The 24,354-nt window shown below is 45.4% G+C and overlaps 1 protein-coding gene across 1 annotated transcript in view; it reads left to right on the top strand.

The window, feature by feature from the left end:
• LOC130109253 (ankyrin repeat domain-containing protein 13C-like) overlaps window positions 1-24,354 on the top strand; it is a 90,348-nt gene that overhangs the window by 58,414 nt on the left and 7,580 nt on the right. Inside the window, 3 exon segments of the mRNA XM_056276052.1 lie at window positions 5,260-5,421; window positions 12,974-13,053; window positions 24,011-24,109. Coding sequence (XP_056132027.1) covers window positions 5,260-5,421; window positions 12,974-13,053; window positions 24,011-24,109 — 341 coding nt within the window.

Below are 24,354 nucleotides of genomic sequence, written 5' to 3'. Positions count from 1 at the left end.
ACTGGTATATACACTCACCGGCCACTTTATTAGGCACACCTGTCCAACTGCTCGTTAACGCAAATTTCTAATCAGCCAATGGCAGCAACTCAATGCATTTAGGCATGTAGACATGGTCAAGACGATCTGCTGCAGTTCAAACCGAGCATCAGAATGGGGAAGAAAGGTGATTTAAGTGACTTTGAACGTGGCATGGTTGTTGGTGCCAGACGGGCTGGTCTGAGTATTTCAGAAACTGCTGATCTACTGGGATTTTCACGCACAACCATCTCTAGGGTTTACAGGGAATGGTCCGAAAAAGAGAAAATATCCAGTGAGCGGCAGTTCTGTGGGCGAAAATGCCTTGTTGATGCCAGAGGTCAGAGGAGAATGGCCAGACTGGTTTGAGCTGATAGAAAGGCAACAGTAACTCAAATAACCACTCATTACAACCGAGGTATGCAGAAGAGCATCTCTGAACGCACAACATGTCGAACCTTGAGGCAGATGGGCTACAGCAGCAGAAGACCACACCAGGTGCCACTCCTGTCAGCTAAGAACAGGAAACTGAGGCTACAATTCGCACAGGCTCACCAAAATTGGACAATAGAAGATTGGAAAAATGTTGCCTGGTTTGATGAGTCTCGATTTCTGCTGCGACATTCGGATGGTAGGGTCAGAATTTGGCGTCAACAACATGAAAGCATGGATCCATCCTGCCTTGTATCAACGGTTCAGGCTGCTGGTGGTGGTGTAATGGTGTGGGGTATATTTTCTTGGCACACTTTGGGCCCCTTAGTACCAACTGAGCATCGTGTCAACGCCACAGCCTACCTGAGTATTGTTGCTGACCATGTCCATCCCTTTATGACCACAGTGTTCCCATCTTCTGATGGCTACTTCCAGCAGGATAACGTGCCATGTCATAAAGCTCGAATCATCTCAGACTGGTTTCTTGAACATGACAATGAGTTCACTGTACTCAAATGGCCTCCGCAGTCACCAGATCTCAATCCAATAGAGCACCTTTGGGATGTGGTGGACCGGGAGATTCGCATCATGGATGTGCAGCCGACAAATCTGCAGCAACTGCGTGATGCTATCATGTCAGTATGGACCAAACTCTCTGAGGAATGTTTCCAGTACCTTGTTGAATCTAAGCCATGAAGGATTAAGGCAGTTCTGAAGGCAAAAGGGGGTCCAACCCGGTACTAGCAAGGTGTACCTAATAAAGTGGCCAGTGAGTGTATATTAAAAAAAAGGCATAGTCTGTTATTTGTTTGAGAATTTTTTGTTGTTGTTTAAATCAGAATACTTAGGCCTACATAAACATGCTGCTTTTTTTTTTAATACAATAGTTTATTTACTGCTGTTTGCCACCCAGGGACATGCTATCAGTCACACACTGAGAAAGTGAGTGTGGTGCTGGTCTTTTCGGCAGTGCACTGCCACCCTCTTTAACTTTGCCATAGTTATGATCTCTCCGGGCTCTTTTAGGCGGTCGTCCAGTGATCAATGCCCATCTGCCTCCAAGTGGTACCTTCCGTCGAGCCACAGCTATAGGTTGCACACCAACTGCTGTGCTCATTTGCAGGCATTTCCTTGCCCGTGTTTTTAGTAATTTGGCTGAAGTGGCCGCACTACTTGGTTTTCCAAACGTGGACAACGCTGAAATCAGCACACTGTTGGTCGTAATCTTTTCATAAGAGGAGACAAGAGATTTTATGGGTGCCTGGAATGTTTCATCCTGTCTCAGTTTCTCCAACAGCCCCTCAGACATACTTTTGAGGTGATCCTCAAGATGCTCTCTTTGACAGGTTGATCCTTCTCTAGGTGGTGAGCTTTCTCCAATTGATGAGCCTTCTGCAGGTGTTGAGCCACTTTGTTCTTGGGTGCCTATTTGGCAAGGCACAGAGTCTTAATCTCAGATCATATTTGTGTGTGTTACATGAAACTGCATATTACTCATAAACACTGCACAGATCTTGACCAGGGCTTAATTTGTGCCGGAGCAAGCCGGAGCGTGCTCCAGGACCTCCTAGATTTGGACTGGCACCTATTTGATTGGCTCCGCCAACCCTTTCGTTACTATAAAAATCTATGAAAAAATTTCTCTAATATTTAACGTTATCTGTTCTGTCACTCTATTATTTCCCATTGACGTTTTTCGTAAATCACTTGTTTGCCTACGTTTGATGCATTTTAAATCAGCTATTTTTTTTAAACAGAGTAAGAGAGAGAGAGACGTCAATTGCTCAAGTCACACCGTGCACGCCACATCACAGGAGCTAACATTGCCGCGATATTAGACTCACAACAACTAGCCGCGTACTCTATCAAAAGCCATTCAGCCTGTAAAAGATCTTGTCCTTCAGGACCATCATTGCACTTTCCATAAAGTTGTTTGTGTTGTTACCTCGTGTTGGGAGAGCCGACCATAGGCAGATAGCCCAATCCTCACGCCTCTCAAAAACTGAAGCCAGATGGTCTTTGTACTTCGAGTGTTGGTTTACTGTGGGGTCCTGGCCTGCCTGATGATGGTATGACGCCTCCAGATCATGTGGTGACTTGGCGTAGATGAGACGTTTGAAAATTTTGAGGAGATGCTGCCGATCATTTTTTGGCACCCCATGGTGAGCGTCCCATAGCCATCTCCACATCGCTTGGAGCATGTGGAAGACACAGAAGATGGGGTTGGTTTGAGGGTAGACATCTTTTACTGCCTGTAGCAGAGCTTTACAGTCGTCAGTAATTATGACCTGTGGGCCCAAGCTCTCCCCTTCCATAAAAGGCTTCCTCGGGAAGAATGGTCTTCAGCAACTTGAGTCCTGCACTGATGGTATTGTGTGACTCAGAGGTTGTGATCACCACTCCCAGTGGCAGCCCATATTTCATCTAATCTTCACCAAACTTGGTACGTACCATATTTAGATGACACCTACCACAATTTAAGATTCCGTTTTTGTGTATCACTTTCTGTTTGTCTGTAATTGGCTAGCAACATTTTGAAGGTGTGGCATGATGTACTTAACGTGCTATAACTCCTCAATGCTAATTTTGATTGAAACTAAATTTGAGAATGTTGTACATACAGCCACATTGCACAAATGTGTAACATTTGATACAGTTCTACCCACAGGAGGCACTACAGTAACATTATGACATGATATCTACAATTCTTTTGTCTTTAATGAAATGAAACTTGGTATACAAATTTCCATGAGAATGCACAACATATTGAAGTATGGCATCCATAGCTCCACCTTCTGGCAATTAATAAACCATCACCATACTAGTTATTAACTGCTATATCTCTTACATGTAATATTTCATGGTACCCAAATTCAGCAAAGTTGTACAGATGGGGAAGCTGAACAAGGGCGCCACGGTGGCGCAGTGGTTAGCGCTGTCGCCTCACAGCAAGAAGGTCCTGGATTCGAACCCCGAGGTTGTCCAACCTTGGGGTCATCCCAGGTCATCCTCTGTGTGGAGTTTGCATGTTCTCCCCGTGTCTGCGGTGGGTTTCTCTGGGTGCTCCGGTTTCCCCCACCATCAAAAAGACATGCATGTTAAGGTTTATACTCCTGTCTGTGCCCCTGACCGAGGCAAGACGAACTGGAGCTGGTCCCCAGGTGCTGCATGGCGGCTGCCCACTGCTCCTAGCTACGCAGCTCAGATGGGTTTAAATGCAGAGCATAATTTCTGTACGGGGATCATTAAAGTATATCAAATCAAGTCTGTAGCAAGTCTGTGTGATCACACCTAGTTATCTACGCTATTTATTGTTATTATTATTTTTTCTTAAATTTATTTCTGATTTTTCCCTTTTTCTCCCAATGTAGTGCCCAATCGATCCCTATTTTAGTTCAAGCACCCACCCTCATACTGTATGCGTTCGCCAACTGCATCTCTCCGGCCGGCAGTCTCGAAGGAGACGCCTCCCCACTTTCGTGACAAGGCAAATCCAAGCCGAACCACTGCTTTTTCCGACACACACAGAGACGCATTCATGTGACGAACACAAACCGACTCCACCCCCCTCCCGAAGACAGGGTTGCCAATTATTGCTGCTTCATCTAGTCTGGCCATAGTCGGATCTGACGAGACCGAGGCGTGAACCCCGGTCCCCAGTGGGCAACTGCATCGACACAAAGCCGATGCTTAGACCGCTACACCACCGTGGACCCCATTATTTTTTTCTAATTCTTTTTATTCTTCCATACGTTTTCAGATTGCACCTCCTCTTACATTTTTGCAGATAGACACCTCATTCCAGTTTTCACATGTAAAACATATGCATGTCATGGTGGCTATTACTTTTCTTTTTGATATCCGTTACAGTTACAGAGTATGAATATTTTATATTTTTTGAATGGCTGTCTATGGGAGAACAAATATATTCATTAATATTTCAAATACTATATGTGCTAAAGTAATCATACCTGGTACACAGGTGCCCATGGAGATGTGCTGAACATATTAAAGCGTGTAGTCAATAGCTCCACCATGTGGTCGGTTATTAAGTATTTTACGATTTGGCTAATATGAACCATTGGGAGTAAAAGAAAAAAAAATGCACAGAGGGTTCCATGGATGAAGCTGATTCGACTGATATAGGCCACGCCCATTTGCCCCTATAAAAAATTTCCACCATTTCGGATTTTTTTGGTAAACACATTTTTTGCGTCTTTTGGCACATACTTCATCAAATCTTCACCACATTTGGATCATACCATATTTAGATGACCCCGAACAAAACTTATGAGTTCATATTTTTATATCACTTACCGTTTGTTTGTAATTTGTTATCACAATTTTAAAGGCATGGCCTGATGCACTTAATGGGCCGCAAGTCTTCAATGCAAATTTGGATTGCAACCAATTTTGTAAATATTCTACACATAGCTACAATGTACAAGTGTGTTGCATTTGATACAATTCTATGAACAGGGGGCGCTACAGTAACAATATAACATGTTTTTACATTTCTGTTGTCTTTATAAGAAGGAAATTGGTGCACAACTTATCCATGAGCGTGTGCATGACATATTGAAGCATGGCACCAATAGCTTTGTCTTTGGTGGCTCTTTCTGTACTTAACATAGAATAATGACACGACAACACAACAATCTTCAGATATATACACAAGGATTGAGTTATATAGGTGAAATGAGAGGTGATAAAGTGCGATGGTGCAGAGAATGGTCCTGTTGAGAAATATTGAATTGTATTGAATTAAACTGAGTCAGCAGGAGGTTTCATTTGTCGCCGGTCCCGCAGGAGCGCGTGGGTAACTTCCTGGCTGATTTCTACTCGGTGAACGGCCTTGTGCTGGAGTCCCGGAAACGCCGCGAGCACCTGAGCGAGGAGGACATCCTGCGGAACAAAGCCATCATGGAGAGCCTGAGCAAAGGCGGCAACCTCATCGAGCAGAACTTTGAGGTGAGCATCAGATGGCCAAGCAGCCTCCATTAGTTGTCAGTTCTTTTCCTGTCTTTCTCGCCACCACCTAAAAAAAATAAAAAATTGGACAGTTGGGTTTTGTTCAGACACGAGTCGGTGTATCGCTGAAGTTTTCGGTGTTGACGACTCATGGGCAAATCCCCATGGTTTTGTCCATTCCATCCATTCATTATCCGAACAGCTTATCATGCTCTCAGGGTGACAGTGATGCTGGAGCCTATACCAGCAGTCATTGGGCAGCAGGTGGGCAGACACCCTGGAGAGGCCGCCAGGCTAGCACACAAGGCCAACATACATACACACACACACACACACACACATTCATACCTAGGGACAATTTAGTACGGCCGATCCACCGGACCTACATGTCTTTGAACTGTGGGAGGAAACCGGAGTTTTTGTGTTGTTTTTTTTTTTTTTGTTCCTCTGATGTGGTTAAAATTTATCAATTCATAAGTAACTCAATGAGTTTATGTTCGAGTCACCTCTTCTTCGTCTTTCTTTTTTTTATTGTGATAGTCTTGTAGGTGAACATCGTTTAAAACCAGGAATCTAACCTCCACACCAGCCTGCTTGGAGATGTACCCACCCTTTTTCCTTAATCACAGAAACAAGTCTGTCATCCATACTTTTTATGAAATTTTCGATTTCATATTTCGTGAAGATTTGTTCAGCATCCTGCAGACCTTTCTAGAGCATTTCTTTGGAGGTGTGCTGCTTTCCAGTAGTGTGTGTTTCACATTTTAGAGCAGACCAGAAAACTGTTGATGATATTGGGTGAACAGGCTGGCCACTCCACAATCGGGTCACCCATATACTCTTTGATTCCAGCTGTCCTCTTGAATACTTTGAGGCATGTGATGGCGTGTTAACATGCATGAACATAACCCGTTTCCTGAAAGCATCTGGCTTCTTTCTCAGCCAAGGCAGGAAGTCTTTTACCAAAAAAAATCACAATATCCCAATATCCCTCTGAATTCATTTGTACACCATCATCAACTTGACACGGCTCCATGATTTCATCCCTCTTCTTCTTTTTTTTTTTTTGGCTTTCTCCCCCTTTTTCTCCCCAATTGTATCCAGCCATATACCCTACTCTTCTGAGCTGTCCCGGTCGCTGCTCCACCCCCTCTGCCGATCCGGGGAGGGCTGCAGACTACCACATGCTTCCTCCAATACATGTGGAGTCGCCAGGCGCTTCTTTTCACCTGACAGTGAGGAGTTTCACCAGGGGGATGTAGCGCGTGGGAGGATCATGCTATTCCCCCCAGTTCCCCCCCCCCCTCAACAAACAGGCGCCCTGACCAACCAGAGTAGGCGTTAGTGCAGCAACCAGGACACACACCCACATTCTGCATCCTACCCGCAGACACGGCCAATTGTGTCTGTAGTCTGTAGGGACGCTCGACCAAGCCGGAGTAACAAGGGGATTTGAACTGGCGATCCCTGTGTTGGTAGGCAACGGAATAGACCATCACGCTACCTGGATGCCCCAGTGCTCGTTTTAAAATTTCTTTGAGTCCCACAGAATCCAGAAAGCTGCTTTTTGTTTTTCCAGCAACTTGAAGTGAATCTTGTTCTTTAGTAAATCCAGTTTTAAAGCAGGCAGTCCTTGGTAGTGTGTTTGTTGACATCATCCAACCACTCCACGAACCCCGGCAAGCAAACGGGATATCAGCTGCGACCAGACACCTTGTAAATTATATTCTCACCAATTAGCCATAAAGTTCAGGTTCTGAATGATAAGATGAGGTGAACGGACAAATCATATCCCTCCTTTCTGGACCTTGTAGGACAGTTGGTACCATCAAATCTCTTAAATAAATAAATGAACAAATCTCTTAAATAAAGAGAGCCCTTGTTCTGTTTACAGCAGTTTTAAAAGAGGATAGTTGAGTCCAGTTGATTTGGTCAGATAAGAAGGAATTGTACAGTTTGTACGATAGAGCAAATGAGATGAGGCAACTCAATACTTGTGTTTTTTCTGATCATTTTAACTTTTTTTCCATTTTTATTGTTCTTATTTTTTTTAAAGATTGTTTTTGGGCATTTTCTGCCTTTATTAGATAGTGATGGTACAGACAGACAGGAAAGGCAGGGAAGGGAGAGACGATGACATGTAGCAAAGGGCCCGGGGCGGATTCGAACCCAGGCTGCTGTGGTAAGGACTCAGCCATATACGTATGTACCACTCTACCAGGTGAGCTGCCGGGGAACCCCCTCTTTTTATTTTTGTAAAATGAATGAAGTGTGAATTTGGGACATCCAATGAATGACTTGAAATTAGGGCGGCACGGTGGTGGAGTGGTTAGTGCGGTTGCCTCACAGCAAGAAGGTCCTGGGTTTGAACCTTGGAGTCGTCTAACCTTGGGGATCATCCTGGGTCGTCCTCTGTGTGGAGTTTGCATGTTCCTCTGGGGGCTCTGGTTTCCTGCCACAGTCCAAAGACATGTAGGTCAGGTGAATCAGCCGTAGCGAATTGTCCCTAGGTGTGTGTGTGTGTGGGCCCTGTGATGGACTGGTGGCCTGTCCAGGGTGTCTCCCTGCCTGCCGCCCAATGACTGCTGGGATAGGCTCCAGCATCCCCGTGACCCCAGTTGGGATAAGTGGCTTGGATAATATGGACTTGAAATTAGTTTATTGATTCAAGATCTGAATGACAGTTCTCATATATAGTACACATAAGTACACAATATTTTATTGTAAATCTTGCATTGAGTTCACATTGTCCTCTCACAGGTTAAGATACTTGCGACCCAGCAGAAACGCTATAAAGCCTGCTTATTAACAGCTACATAGTAGGAGCCTAACGACACTATGCTATGCTTCCATTCACCGTGCATCTTCAGCAGGTGAAGAAACATCATCAACCTGAATTTTAGTCACGTGGTCGAATGCAGCTTCATAAGTAGTAGATCTTATATTTCTGCAGAGCCAGCATCAGTGCCTGCACCTGGACCGCTCATATGTACGTCTTTGGAAGTCACTTTATAGCCCTTTACTAAGAGCTGCTTATTGAGTAAGAGGCCGGACCAGAACGTGATGAGGAAGATATCACCACTCGCTCTGTAGTGGAGAAAGAATCAATTAGTTCAGCTGTTAAGATTTTTTTGTTTTATTGTTTTTTTTACCTGCAGTGAAACCACCAGTCCAGCCCTGAGACTGTCCTGTCCTAACACATCACAGCACTTTTGCATAACGTTGCCACCTTGTGGTGGACATGACTGAACTGCAGCCTCACTCTCGTGGTCGCCACACGCCGCGTAACCCTAACCCCTGTACAGGACCCCTCAGAATGTTCCAGTCCACAGTTTGGATGGCGGTGCCCTTGACTCGACACAACGGCACATAAAGCCAGTGAAGACAAAGCCACCCCGACACTCCAATGGACGCCTTTTAGATAAATGCCCCATTTGTTTGCACCCAATCCCCCTCTGTTCTGCTTTGGGTTCCATCTCATAACTGTTTGTAAGTCTCTGAACGCTGTCTGTGTCAGACCCACTGCCTGCTGGCTCACCGTTTCAACACAAAAGAAAGAGGCTGGTTAACCTTTCAATGCCATGTGTGTGCGTGTGTGTGTGTGTGTGTGTGTGTGTGTGTGTGTGTGTGTGTGTGCGTGTGTGAAAGAGAGAGAGATATCTGTGTAGGCCCTTGTTTTGACTCTGTATCAGGGTTCCCACGTGTCCTGCAAAACCTGAAAATGTGTAGACTGATGTTAGATTCATGGAAAACACCTGGAAAGTGATTAGATTGGTTGAAAGGTCATAAAGGAGATGTCAGAAAGGTCATGGAACATTGCAAAGTTAGATTATGCAATCTTGTATTTACCTGTGAGATGTGATGTCAGTGTGTGAAGTTCAGTTTGTTCAGTCACACAGTCTGTTTAGAGACTGTTGGGACTTCCTCTGATAGTTAGTACCGACTTTACGTCAGCAACACCTGGCGTGGATGTCCAAGATAAAAGTCCTGGAAAATGTCAATGAAAAGGATTTCTTAAAGAGTGGGAACCTGTAGTTCTGTCCACCCCCCAGTGGAATGAAAACTGGTGGATGGAACAAGGCCACAGGATAAACAAGTGGATGGGCCGGTCCCTGTGACGTAGCTCTATTTACCACAGTGACTGGGGCCGGGGGGTGTGGGGTTAGTGACTGGGGCCTGGGGGTGTGGGGTGAGGGGGGCAGTGGTGAGGGGCTTTACGTTGGGGATCTGCGCTTAGACAGATGATTAGACGGATGAAGCTTTAAACCCCAGTGAGGCCACGAAGCGACAGTCGGCGAGTTTGGAGGGGAGTGGAGAGGACATACCAGCAGATCACGGCCCCTGCCGGCTGTGTGTACTCTGTCGTTACAACAGTCGCTCCCACACAGCGTGAGAGCGACGGCTCCCAGGGCCGCCCTCCACCGAGAAAAACACCAAAACATAGTTTGATGACAGCCGTGTATTTAGCGCTGAAAGGATCAGATAGACAAGGTGGACCGACTCCTGTGTTATTACACACACAAAAACACACACATACACACACACACACACACACACACACACACACACACACACACACACACACACACACACACACACACACACACTTGGGTTAGCGCTTAGGGTCTTAGGGAAGTTTAATTAAAATATTATGGCAGGTAAACACAATTTACACAAGTTTTCAGGCGACATTTCAGATGTAGTTATTCATATATGCACAAAGCTGATAAAACCTGAAGTTCATGCAGGATATGTGTATCATATGTATATGATATGTAATATGATAACCATGATCCAGGCCATTGAGTGTAATAAGCATAACCGTTAACCATAACCCTGCATACCCATAATCCTGCATCGCCCTTCTGTTGTCTTACGGGTCAAAATGACCCATAACTGTTTAACAGCAGAGAAAAGACTCTACATGATCTTTTTTCACCCTGAAATGTGATGACTTGTCCTACAGTGACCCCAACATTAGAAAAAGTGAAACACTGTTTTTGTTCATATTTCCATGAAAGCTGTACACCACTAGGGTACTAAGATGGTCTCAGGGTCATGTTTGACCCTCAGACATGTTTGGGTCATGTGTGACCCTAAAAAAACGAGGGGTGTCCACTGATTAAATGCAGTCTTTCTGCACTGTGGAGAGGGAAAACCCAGATAGTCTCACAGTTTGTGATGAATGACAGCTTGTTTCTTTGTGCAAAATAGATTTGGGGTTTAAAATGAAGTTGCTTTAATTTAGAGGTTTAATGACGGCAGGTCATAAATGACCCCTAAGACAAGGGCAGTATACACGATGTGTGGAGAACCCAAGGGTTAAACTTTACCTGTTGCTGTTCCTGCAAAACTGGATGCAGGACTGCTTTTATGGAGAGTCTTTTCTACATGGAAAGTACACATTACCATCCATCTGCATGGGGCTCCGATAGTTTAAGCGGTTGTGTAAGATGAGTGTAAAAACCTTTATAGTTTTAAACATTATAGTTGAGGGTTTGCATGTGAAAAGGTGTGTGGCTGTAAAGCCCCTTGAGGCAAATTTGTAATATGTGACATTGGGCTATACCAATAAGAATTACTTGACTTAACATTCAGTGCAGCCAGCGGCGAACAATGCAAACTTTCAGAATACAAAAGTTAAAGGAAAAATGAAAAATGTTATAACTGTAAAAATATAAAGGTGTAAATAAATGTGAGATGTACACATTTGAAATACATTACGCAATAGTCTGTCCTCAGTGTACATATACTGACTAGGAAGTAAAGGTTTTATTAGTATGGACTTATCATTCATTGAGGTCTTATGATTTTTGTCTCTGCTGATATTTAGTTAAAGGAAGTGTTAATTCAGCCTCTGAGTCAGTCATGCAGATGTGATCAGGTTTTCCATAAAAGTTGTTGTGGTCTTAGTGGGGCGCTTCCACCATCTAGTGGTAGAAGTCGAGTCATGCACGGTCATAATCGTAATGAATCTAAAAAATAAGAGAAAAATTTATTTTTGTTTAAGGTGAGAATTTGGGTCATGGGGGCAATTGAGAAAATAAAATTGCTGGGCCCCTAAATGGACTGTTGCAAGGTGGGCTATAACAAGAGCTCTCATTGGCTGTCGTTCGGGTCCATCAGCAACACGTTGTGGTGATAGCCAGTGAGAGCTCTTCTTACATCCTGCGGTGGATCCCAGAGTCACTGAAATGATGATGGAGTCGTTAGATGGAAAAGCAGTTGGTAAATCAGAAGACAAATGTTAAAAGGAATCTCCCTTTATAAAATGTTTTGTCAAATGTATTCATGAAATTAACACTCCTCACCTTGGCTGTGCCTTGAGATCCTGTTCATGAATATCATAAACAAAATCGGGGACAAGGGACAACCTTGGCGGAGCCCGACACCCACCGAAAACGTGTTTGACTTTGTGCCGAGAATGCGGACACAGCTCTCACTTTGGTTATACAAGGACCGGATGGCTTGTAGCAACTGCCCCGGTACCCCATACTCCCGCAGTACCCCCCACAGAGTGCCCCGGGGTACATGGTCGTAAACCTTCTCCAAGTCCACAAAACACACTTCCGCAAGAGTAAAGCGAAAACTCGAATAAATAACATATAAACTTTAATAGAGTATACATGAGCTTTACTTGTACTTTTAAACTTGTTTGACATTTTATAGTTTTTGCAAAACTATCACAATAAGGCTGGTATGGTCTTACACTTGGAAAATAATTTTATCAAAAATTGTTATTTTTATTTTATTTAGTTATTATTTTATTTGGTTTTTTTATTTTAATTATTTTTAGATTATTTTATTGTACTAAATTGTCCTTAGGTGTGAATGTGTGTGTGTGTGTGTGTGTGTGTGTGTGTGTGTGTGTGTGTGTGTGTGTGTGTGTGTGTGTGTGTGTGTCGGCCCTGTGATGGCCTGGCGGCCTGTCCAGGGTGTCTCCCTGCCTGCGGCCTAATGACTGCTGGGATAAGCTTCAGCATCCCCGCGACCCTGAGAGCAGGATAAGTGGTTCGACTAATGGATGTATGGATGGAAAAATATATTAAACTGATTTACAAATTTCACTTTTTAGGTATTTATTAATCCAATTTCAATTTAGTCATTCACTGATTATTTTCATTATTTATAAATCCCTTTTTAATTTGTTGATTTATTGTCTTTTACCAGTCCCTCTTTTTACCGTCCACTTCAACACTAATCGATGACTTGCTCCATAACTGACTGGGTCCTCCAGAACGGGTGTGAACGGGCCTATACACGTCTGTAAAATGTCTGTGAATTAAGAGTTGAACAGCATAATTGTGAAGGCTGATGGAAGACTGACGGATGTTTGACAGATTTATAGTCTGACAACAGGATAAATCAATAAAATGTTCACAGGTCTCTGTGAACAATTCTGCTTTCCTTTTTTTAATATCTGCCCTCAACTTCACATTGACTGCTTTAATGTGTTTTTGTTTGTTTTTATTGTTTTGTTTTTGATGTGTGTGTTTGCTGTGGTTCAGTTTGTCCTTTGTCGTGACACGTTGTCCCTCCTCTTCCTCTTCAGCCGGTGAGGAGGCAGTCGCTGACCCCGCCATCCCCGAACACCATCAGCTGGGAGGAATACATCTCTGCCGACAATGGAAGGTAAGCTATCTTATCGTAATAATGATATTAATAATGACGACAAGAGAACTTTTATTTTTAATCCACTTCTTACTCAATAAATCTTAAAGTGCCACCAGTTTTAAAAACATTTAAAGTTAAAACATTCAAATTCAAATGTTCTTATTTCGAACATGCAAAATAAAAGAAAAAATGACAAAGTATAAATTAAAAAAATAAAACAAATGATAAAAATAAAACCAGAAGAATTCAACAAGAATTCTCAATAGAGAATCCAGCAAATATTACATGTTGGAAAAAGAGCAGGAGGAAGTTACTACTTATAATTTCCTGCGCCCTCTCTAATGATCAATTAATAAACTTAAATAATAAACTTGTTTTTTTACACATCAGAGTATGTCATTCTCAATATCTATCTCACTCAATAAAAAATAAGCAATAAAATATGAAAACAATAAAACAACAAAAATAAAACAGTGTCCAGGTGGTGTGGTGGTCCATTACGTTGCTAACCAACACGAGGAACGCCGACTCACCATCCCTACAGACACAATTGGCCGTGTCTGTGGGTGGGAAGCCAGATGTGGGTATGTGTCCTGGTCGCTGTACTAGTGCCTCCTCGGTCCCCTCCCCCCTCCTTGGTTGGGGCACCTGTCCGGGGGGGCAAACGTGATCCTCCCACACGCTACGTCCCCCCTGGTGAAACTCCTCACTGTCAGGTGAAAAGAAGCGGCTGGTGACTCCACATGTATCGGAGGAGGCAGTTGGTAGTCTGCAGCCCTCCCTCGATCAGCAGAGGGGGTGGAGCAGCAACCGAGACGGTTCAGAAGAGTGGGGTAATTGGCTGGATACAATTGGGAAATATATATTTATATATACATATCTACACACGTGTGTGTGTATGTGTGTGTATATCTATCTATCTATATATACACACACACACACACCTACATATATACATATATATATATATATACACTTAGTTGAGCACTCACAACACCATTGATGGTTTCGGGAAAAAACGCTTTATATATATGTAACCCGTACTTTGCGTTCGGCCGTCGTCTCCCTACACGCCCTGGGACTCTGCGTTGTGTTTGTTGTAGTATTATGTTTGCATGGAAAAGGAAGGAGGCGGAGGCTTGGGATCGTGGCTGAGACCTGGACACTTTATTGGCACTCGCTTGCACTTCACCTCTCATCTATCAGCTGGCCGCTGGCCTCATCATACTCACAGCTTCCGGCAGAAGAAACAAAAACATTTTCTTTCTCAATAAAATTAAAATAAAAAGTGCAAATGTGCAAGCAAATAAACACATCTCATATCAAAATGCTACCTTACGGCAAAACCAAAGCAAATTTCATCCATTATAAATTAAATAAGGCACTTATTACCCATAAAATTAAACAAAAAAACCATCGATAATCTGCTCAAATAATACTGCATCCTGCGTTATATGCCATGCTAATGCTCAACAGGCTAGCCAACACTTTTTGTCACATTTCTCTTACCAAATACAATGTTCGACATCAAACTTTAACTAGGTTATAAGCAAATTTGTCTATTAACACCACAGAATAAACAGTTAGACAATATGTGCGATATAAATCAATATTTTTATGATAATGCAGACCGCCAGCAACACTGCTTACCTTCCGGCAGAAGAAACAAAAACATTTGATCAACGTAGCCTTTTGCCCGGGACAAGAACTAGGGGTACGGTGTTGCAAAAGGGACAAACATCGCCATTTGCGGCATTCCCAGGGCAACATACAGCGTAACAGTCCCACCCTGTGGCGGATTTACATTACTACCTTACATCTACCCCTTCTTTAATTGATGGCGTCCCAGCCATCAGACCAAACAAAACAAAACAAATAAAACTTATGAGCATAAACATTAAAACAGATCACACTGAAAGTGACGTGTTAATACCATGAGTTGCCTATGAAATGTAGATGTGTAAATGCAATCAAAGTAAATAAACCATTAATAAAAACTTGTTTGTTTGTTTGTTTTTGTTTTTTTCGTGGATTATACGTGCCCTGCTGCTCTCTCTGCTATGGCCCTCTGCCACAATGTCCAGCCCCTCTCTATCTTCTGCTGTTCCTCTTTTGATCTCACCACCTGTGACTCGTAAGACAGTTTCTTTGAGGGACGTCGAGTTCTCTGTGGGTTCCTCCTCAGGCTGGGGCCATCAAGTGCGTTGGTGTCACTGACATTTATGTCCTCTTTCCCCCCTTGACTCACTTTTTCGGCTTCCTCCCCCATTACCTCCATGCCATCCACCTCCCAGTCCCCCATGTCAAACTTAACTCCTGCACTTGTTGCTGCACCAGCCCGCTCCACCGGAAGAAACATACACTGTGTAAGAAGGTTGCGGTGAACCACTCTCTCTTTTTCACCATCCTCTGTTCGGACCACATACACAGGTATACTGGGTTGTTTCTTCACCACAATGTATGGGCGTGACTCCCATCTGTCTCCCAGTTCCTGCCGTCCCTCCACATGACATATTTTGACCAAGACTCTGTCCCCTGGGCTGAAACCTTGACTCTTTGCCTTTTGATCATAGTACCTTTTCTGCTGCTCTTTTGCATGTCGTGAGGCCTGGTTAGCCTGAGTATAAGCTTCTGACAGACAGTCATGCAGGGTCTGGACATATTCACTACACTCACATGGCTCTTTGGTGGTAGAAAGCCCAAAATCAGGTCGACTGGGAGTCGTGGATGTCTACCAAACATTAGGTAATACGGTGTGTACCCAGTAGAGTCATGTTTGGTGCAGTTATAAGCATGTGTCATTGCATCCACATACTCATGCCAGCGGGGTTTCAGGTGAGGCTCTAGTGTCCCCAGCATGTCCATGAGAATCCGGTTGAACCTTTTGGTGGTGCCGTTACCCTGGGGGTGTGTGTGTCTTAGTGACACCAGTACACTTACACAGCTCTTTCACCACAGCACTTTCAAAATTACGCCCCTGGTCTGCATGTAGTTTTGCTGGGAATCCAAACCGACAGAAAAAGTTCTTCCACAGTACCTTCGCCACTGTACAGGCTTTTTGGTCTTTAGTGGGATAGGCCTGGGCGTACCGGGAGAAGTGGTCAGTAACAATAAGCACATTTTCTATGCCTCCCTTTGATTTCTCCAGAGTCAGAAAGTCTACACACACAAGTTCCATAGGAGCGCTGCTGTGAATACTGACCAGGGGAGCCCTGAGGCCTGCAGTTGGAGTCTTTCTGAGGCAGCACCTTTCACACTGCTCACACCAAGCCTTGATTTCCTGGAACATCTTAGGCCAGTAAAATCTCTCCCTTATCATCTGCAGCGTTCTCTCAAATCCTAAATGCCCTGAGTCATCATGAAGTGCAGTCTTGACGGATGTGTGAAATCTCTCTGGTAGTACCAGCTGCTCTACTACTCCCCTTTGACAGTCTTGGACCTGACGATACATTATTCCATCCCTTACTAATAACCTCCGCCACTCTTTTAAGAGAAGGCAAACCTGCCTGCCACCACCAATCCTCTCGCTGCGGCTCGGTTTTTGGTTCACACTTTTAAAGTGCAAAACAGGACCGATTACAGGATCCTCTTTTTGCCCTGCACAAATCTCCTGTTTTGTCAATGCAGGTAGAGTGTCCATCCCCACCTCTTGATAGGATTCACCGAGCGTGTGTGACAGAGGTTCTTGATGCTCAGGTCCCTCTGAAGCGGAGCTTTCCAGTTGTTGGGGAGATTGTTCCTCTACACACCTTTGTACTTTGGCTGATACAAGCTGAGGGCAGGTTTGCAGGACTTGGGTGACCTCCTGGTTAGACAGCCGGGAGAGGGCATCAGCGTTTGCATTATTCTGTCCTTTTCGATACTGCACATCAAAATCAAATGCTGACAGCCGAGACACCCACCGCTGACCTGTAGCATCCAATTTTGCAGACGACATGACATACTTGAGGGGGTTATTGTCTGTCTGGACTGAGAACTTGCGCCCATGTAGATGGTCATAGAACTTGTCGGTCACTGCCCATTTCAGAGCGAGGAACTCTAGTTTGTGTGCTGAATACCTCGTCTCTGCTGGGCTCAAGCCTCTGCTGCCATAAGCTATGACTCTCTCGACTCTGTCCTGAACTTGGGCTAATACAGCACCAAGCCCCTCCCCCGAGGCGTCAGTCTGGAGCAGAAAGGGTAGGCTGTAGTCTGGATAGCCTAACACTGGAGCAGTTGTCAATCTTTCTCTCAGTGACGGAAAAGCCTCCTCACACTCATCAGTCCAGACAAAGGGCGGGTCAAGCACTAACCTCTTCTTCCCCCCTCTCCGTTTCTTTCTAGGGTCACCAGCGGTAAGGCGGTACAGGGGCGCGGCTAAGGTGGAGTAACTGCACACAAACCGCCTGTAATATCCGGTGAATCCCAGGAACTGAAGCACCTCTTTATGATTCGTGGGCCTCGCCCAGTCCTTGACTCTGCTGATCTTCTCTGGGTCTGTCCTGATGCCCTCCGCAGACACCAGGTGACCCAAGTAGTGCACCTCCTTTCTCACAAGCTGACATTTGGAAGGCTTCAACTTCAAGCCATGCCCCTTCAGTCGATCGAACACCAGCTGCAGCCTCTCCAGATGCTCATCAAAGGTTTTAGAGAATATGATCAGATCATCAAGGTAGATCAGGAGATGGGTGAAGTTCAGATCGCCAAAGCAGCAGGTCATGTCTCTGGAAGGTGGACGGAGCGTTTTGAAGGCCGAAAGGCATTCTGTTGGCTTCAAACAGCCCCATGGGAGTGCTGAATGCTGTTTTGTGTTTGTCCTGCTCCGCCACCTCTACCTGCCAGTATCCAGATGTGAGATCAAGTGTTGAGAAATACTTTGCTTGACCCAGAGCCTCCAGGGCCTCCTCTATTCTGGGCAGTGGAAATGCATCTCTTGTGCTGCAGGTGTTAAGCCTTCGGTAATCGATGCATAATCTTAGTGATCCGTCTTTCTTGGTAACAATCACTACTGTCGAAGCATATGGACTCTTACTAGGCCTGATAACCCCTGCTGTTTCCATTTCTGTCAGCAACTTCCTCACATCCTGCCACTGTGAAGGGGGAATCTTGCGGTACGGGAGTCGAAAGGGCTTTGAGTCGACCAGGGGGATTTCGTGCTAGACTGTTTTTGTGTGGCCGTAGTCCATTGAGTGCTGTGAGAACACCCCCATATTCCTCTCCACAAGCTCTTTTAGGAGGGCGCGCTGGTGCTCATTCTCCACTGCTGCTTCACTTATGTCCACCCCACCACTGCTCACAACTTGGTTCAGACACAGGTATGTCTCTTTGTTCTCCTCATTTTGATGACAACTCTGTTCCGTGGCTGAAAAATCCACAACACTGTCCACCAGGAAGGCGCTGGCCAGCTGTGTGTGTGGTTTGATTGTGACAGTTTGTTGGGACAGGTTCATCACTCTGACAGGAGCACAGCCTTTCTTCACATCTGCAAGAACTTTGGCGACCATAAGGTCCTGGGGAAGCCGAATGGAGGCGTGGCCTTCAATTAGCGCTGTGTATGTCTTTCTTTGTGGGCCAGCTTTGATTTTCACATTAAGTCCATCTCTTTCCCTCCCGGGATGCGTATTTTACAGCCAGTGTACACAGCAGGGCCCACCATGTCGTCTGCTCCTGTATATTCAGTGTCGCCAGTTTCCAGTAAAGCTGTGTACCACTCTGGATGGCTTTCCTTCACCCGTTGAAGATATTGCTCCCCATAGGTTGCTTGGAGGTGCCTCCTGGCGGCACGGACGACATTAGTTCCCACAAGCAGTGGGACGGAGGAGCGATACTCGGAGTCAGGGACAACAAAAGCCGGCACACTCTGGAACTCTTTCCACAGCACTTTCAACTTAATTCGCAGGACACCAGAGTAAGGCACATCCTGACCTGCTGCACCTGCTATGGGTATTTTAGAGGGCCGTAGTTTCTGTCCATGGAGGTCAGGGTGGTTGCACCAGTATCCGTGAGTAATACTGGTTACCTGAGAGCCGGAATCGATAAGAGCCCTGCACTTTAATCCATTGACTTCCACCTCACCCTCATTCCTGGGACCCACAATAGGAATGTCCTCTACTCCATCATCAGTATCGCTCACCTGCAGTGGGGGGTCTTGCTGCTTGCCCATGGTTGCCCCAGTTACCACAGGCTCTAGGCGTTTAAATGCTGCGTTGAGTGGGGTGTGGTGCTCTCTGCGGAGGTTGCAGGCTGGGGTTGGTGAGTCCAGGGCGGACTGGGATCCGGGAGCACCGCTCGACATACTCGGGCTATATGCCCTTGCTTCCCACACCGGTAGCAAACAACACTGGAGCCCTGAGTAACTGTTCTGGGAGATGGTTGGGGCCTTAGTGGGGGTGCAGGGGCTGGTGCAGGGGTAGGTTCAGCAATTCTCAACTCAAGGTGAGCCAACTTGGTCATCTGTTCTTCTTGGCTAAGAGCTAATTTCTTGACCATATCTTTAAGCTCTGTCCACTCTGAAGTGTGTTTTGACCTCTCTGACCTCATATTGGTATCACATTCTGATGTGACCTGCACCTGGGTGAGCGCTATCTTTGTCTTGTGTTGTGACTGGAACTTCTGAGTCTCTTTTGCAAGGTTTCTAAGCTCTGCTTGCAGCTCCCGGAAACTCAAAAGCCTGGGCTTCATTGGTGCGATCCTTGCATACACTCTTAGAAAGTTCTCTTAGAAACTGTCGAGTGAGTTTACTATCACGATCAGGAAATTACCTGCCCCCTCTCTGACTTTCCTCTACCGCTCTCAGTGTTGCCTCCAGAGCAATAGCATAAGAGCAGGCAGACTCTCCGGACCTCTGGCTGCGCTCATAGAAGTCGGCTAGTGGATCAAGTGAGCCTGGTGTGTCGCTGTATTCAGCCCTGAGCTCATCATACGCCTTCTCTGGAGTCTGGTCGTGGGGGGGGTAGGTTCAGGACTAGCTTCCTGGCCTCACTGCTCAGGTGTCGCACAACAGTCGAAAAGCGGAGGTGTGTGGGGAGCTCGATTGCTTCCAGAAGGTACTGCATATCACGAACCCAGTCTTCTACAAGTATTTTGCTGTCTGGATTGCCAGACATGGACATTGGACATTTGGACATTTTTTACCTGATGAGTTTGCATGAACCCACCATATGCAGCTGGTGGAAAGGTTGTGTTGGCTGCGGCTCTGACGGGAGCATTCATTGGGGGCTCATACGGACGTGGGTGCATGTGCGGGGTGGTGGATGGGTGTGGTGGAGGGTGTTGTGGTACATGACAGCTCGAGGGTCTGAGGCAGGGGCTGTGTGGTAAGGGGCTACATGTTGCACTGCTAGTGGGGTGGTCACCTCTTGGGGGTAGAGGGCAGCAGGCTGTGACATATGCACCTGGGGGATTGATCCATGCTGTTAAATTTGAAGGGTCTGGCCAGTAGAAGAGGGGTAGCTCATAATGTTCATCATTGGTGGCATTTGAAAGCTTGGTATGAGGGCCTGGGGCACAGGGGGATTATATGCAGGACCAGTGTAGACCCGGGGTTTAGGCTCGGCAGCAGGGCTTTGGTAAGGCGGGGTGTCTGGGTGAGTCATGGTAGGCTGCTGTACAGTTTGCATTTCCGTGGAGGTGGGGCACGAGAGGCTGTGAATGGGCAAAGGGTGTGTGTGCTGGTTCACACTGGCTTGGGCCGGGGGATTAGGTTCCACTAATATCTGTACAGCTGGAAGGGATGCACTGGGCAGGCTGTAGTCTGGCCTGCTGTTTCGGTGGATTGGTTTGGCAGCTGGGCTGCTGTCAAAACATAGTGAGGGTGCTTGCATTGGAGCTCTAGAGGCTGGCAAGATGGGTGCATGAGCTGGAGTGGAGTAGTGAATAGGGTAAGGTGACAGTATTGAGGGTGGTGGAGTGAGTGGTGCACTTAGTCCTGGGTATGGGGGCTGCTGACTGCTGTGGTGGTCTTGAGGGAGGATCAGCTGTTGGGTGGTGGTGGGGCTAGTGAAGTATTTGTTAAGCTTTGGCCTCACTGATTGCTGTTGATTTGCAGCACTGGTGGTTGTTACGCCCTTGCTTGAAAGGTGGGGTTGTGTCTGGGCTGGAGAGTCACAGTTGTGGCTGGCTGTGGGCATCAGGGGCAGTTGGGAACCCGGTGTGGCAGCAGAGGCACCTTCTTGCTTTGACTGATAATCTGCATAGTCACTGAACATTTTGATATATTTTTTTTTCTAAATCACTATGACTGGTGTAACTGTTGGTGTCAAAACAGATGACTATTAATGATTCACTGTGTTCACAGAATAAGTTTAGCTGTGTATGCAAAATCTCCTTTTTTTTTTCTTTTTTTTTCCAGTAAATATATCCACTATCAACTCAAAACTCACATTAAACTTGAGTCAAAATCAGATGGTCAATACACAACCCTTAACCAAAACCAAAAAATTATGAATGATATATATCAGCTTAATGTTAAACACAGTGTTCCTATGGCAGGATCTCACATAGCACACTTTTACACAACTCAAATAACAGTTAAGTTTATCGAAATATCATAAAAAGTCCTCAAATGGATATAGCAAGCTTTCAACAGTCTTTAAAGGATATTTGAAGAGGTGAGTATCTTGCCAATGCTGCAGCGCCGATGACAGTAGTTCAGTCCACCACACTGTCCAGTCACTGAAGGTAACGTAGTTCAATGCAGCAGCAAAGGCGAGGACGCGAGTCTCTGTATCTCCTTGGATCTCGAAGCACCACGATCCGGGTCACGGCACCATGATGTAACCCATACTTTGCGTTCGGCCGTCGTCTCCCTACACGCCCTGGGACTCTGCGTTGTGTTTGTTGTAGTATTATGTTTGCGGGGAAAAGGAAGGAGGCGGAGGCTTGGGATCGTGGCTGAGACCTGGACACTTTATTGGCACTCGCTTGCACTTCGCCTCTCATCTATCAGCTGGCCGCTGGCCTCCTCATACTCACAGCTTCCGGCAGAAGAAACAAAAACATTTTCTTTCTCAATAAAATTAAAATAAAAAGTGCAAATGCGCAAATAAACACATCTCATATCAAAATGCTACCTTACGGCAAAACCGAAGCAAATTTCATCCATTATAAATTAAATAAGGCACTTATTACCCATAAAACTAAACAAAAAAACCATCGATAATCTGCTCAAATAATACTGCATCCTGCGTTATATGCCATGCTAATGCTCAGCAGGCTAGCCAACACTTTTTGTCACATTTCTCTTACCAAATACAATGTTCGACATCAAACTTTAATTAGGTTATAAGCCAACTTGTCTATTAACACCACAGAATAAACAGTCGGACAATATGTGCGATATAAATCAATATTTTTATGATAATGCAGACCGCCAGCAACACCGCTTACCTTCCGGCAGAAGAAACAAAAACGTTTGATCAATGTAGCATTTTGCCCGGGACCAGAACTAGGGGTACGGTGTTGCAAGAGGGACAAACATCGCCATTTGCGGCATTCCCAGGGGAACATACAGCGTAACAGTGCCACCCTGTGGCGGATTTACATTACTACCTTACATATATATACTATATATACTATATATATATACACTCACTGGCCACTTTATTAGGTACACCTTGCTAGTACCGGGTTGGACCCCCTTTTGCCTTCAGAACTGCCTTAATCCTTCGTGGCATAGATTCAACAAGGTACTGGAAACATTCCTCAGAGAGTTTGGTCCATACTGACATGATAGCATCCCACAGTTGCTGCAGATTTGTCGGCTGCACATCCATGATGCGAATCTCCCGGTCCACCACATCCCAAAGGTGCTCTATTGGATTGAGATCTGGTGACTGTGGAGGCCATTTGAGTACAGTGAACTCATTGTCATGTTCAAGAAACCAGTCTGAGATGATTCGAGCTTTATGACATGGCGTGTTATCCTGCTGGAAGTAGCCATCAGAAGATGGGAACACTGTGGTCATAAAGGGATGGACATGGTCAGCAACAATACTCAGGTAGGCTGTGGCGTTGACACGGTGCTCAATTGGTACTAAGGGGCCCAAAGTGTGCCAAGAAAATATCCCCCACACCATTACACCACCACCACCAGCCTGAACCGTTGATACAAGGCAGGATGGATCCATGCTTTCATGTTGTTGACGCCAAATTCTGACCCTACCATCTGAATTTCGCAGCAGAAATCGAGACTCATCAGACCAGGCAACGTTTTTCCAATCTTCTGTTGTCCAATTTTGGTGAGCCTGTGCGAATTGTAGCCTCAGTTTCCTGTTCTTAGCTGACAGGAGTGGCACCCGGTGTGGTCTTCTGCCGCTGTAGCCCATCTGCCTCAAGGTTCGACGTGTTGTGCGTTCAGAGATGCTCTTGTGCATACCTCGGTTGTAATGAGTGGTTATTTGAGTTACTGTTGCCTTTCTATCAGCTCGAACCAGTCTGGCCATTCTCCTCTGACCTCTGGCATCAACAAGGCATTTTCGCCCACAGAACTGCCGCTCACTGGATATTTTCTCTTTTTCGGACCATTCTCTGTAAACCCTAGAGATGGTTGTGCATGAAAATCCCAGTAGATCAGCAGTTTCTGAAATACTCAGACCAGCCCATCTGGCACCAACAACCATGTCACGTTCAAAGTCACTTAAATCACCTTTCTTCCCCATTCTGATGCTCGGTTTGTACTGCAGCAGATGGTCTTGACCATGTCTACATGCCTAAATGCACTGAGTTGCTGCCATGTGATTGGCTGATTAGAAATTTGCGTTAACGAGCAGTTGGACAGGTGTGCCTAATAAAGTGGCCGGTGAGTGTATATATATCCCTAACTTCCACCCAGGATCACCAGGATCACTTACCACCACTTCAACCACATTTCATGCTGCTCTGGGATTTCATGAATGGTCTTTATTATTATTGCTGTGTTGATGTCTTGTGTTCTGTCCACTTGTTCTTATTTCTCTGATTATAATTCCTGTTTCTTTCATTCAAATTCTCTTTCCAGAGCTCCTCATCTAGGGAGAGAACTGGTGTGCAAAGAGAGCAAGAAAAACTTCAAAGCCACAGTAGCCATGAGTCAAGACTTCCCTCTGGGCATTGAATCGTAAGTTTATTTTCTCTTTCAGCATGGGGTCCAGGCACCCGTGGTTCTCTGTCCACAGGCAGAGACCTCATCTGTGTTGTTTTCTCTTCACTGAGATGAAACTGAAGCTAGCCGAGAGATGGGTGGTGTGAGTTTTGAAAGTGTGAGGGACGGCTGGGGTTTATTGGACTTAGTTTTCTGGAAGTGAAATATTCTGACGGTAAGAGGTGGGAACCATTGGGAGAAAATAAAAAGAAATATACTGT

The sequence above is a fragment of the Lampris incognitus genome, chromosome 3 (assembly GCF_029633865.1).
Source record: "Lampris incognitus isolate fLamInc1 chromosome 3, fLamInc1.hap2, whole genome shotgun sequence".
NCBI classification, from domain to species: domain Eukaryota; kingdom Metazoa; phylum Chordata; class Actinopteri; order Lampriformes; family Lampridae; genus Lampris; species Lampris incognitus.
This window is presented reverse-complemented; position numbering and strand designations above follow the sequence as displayed.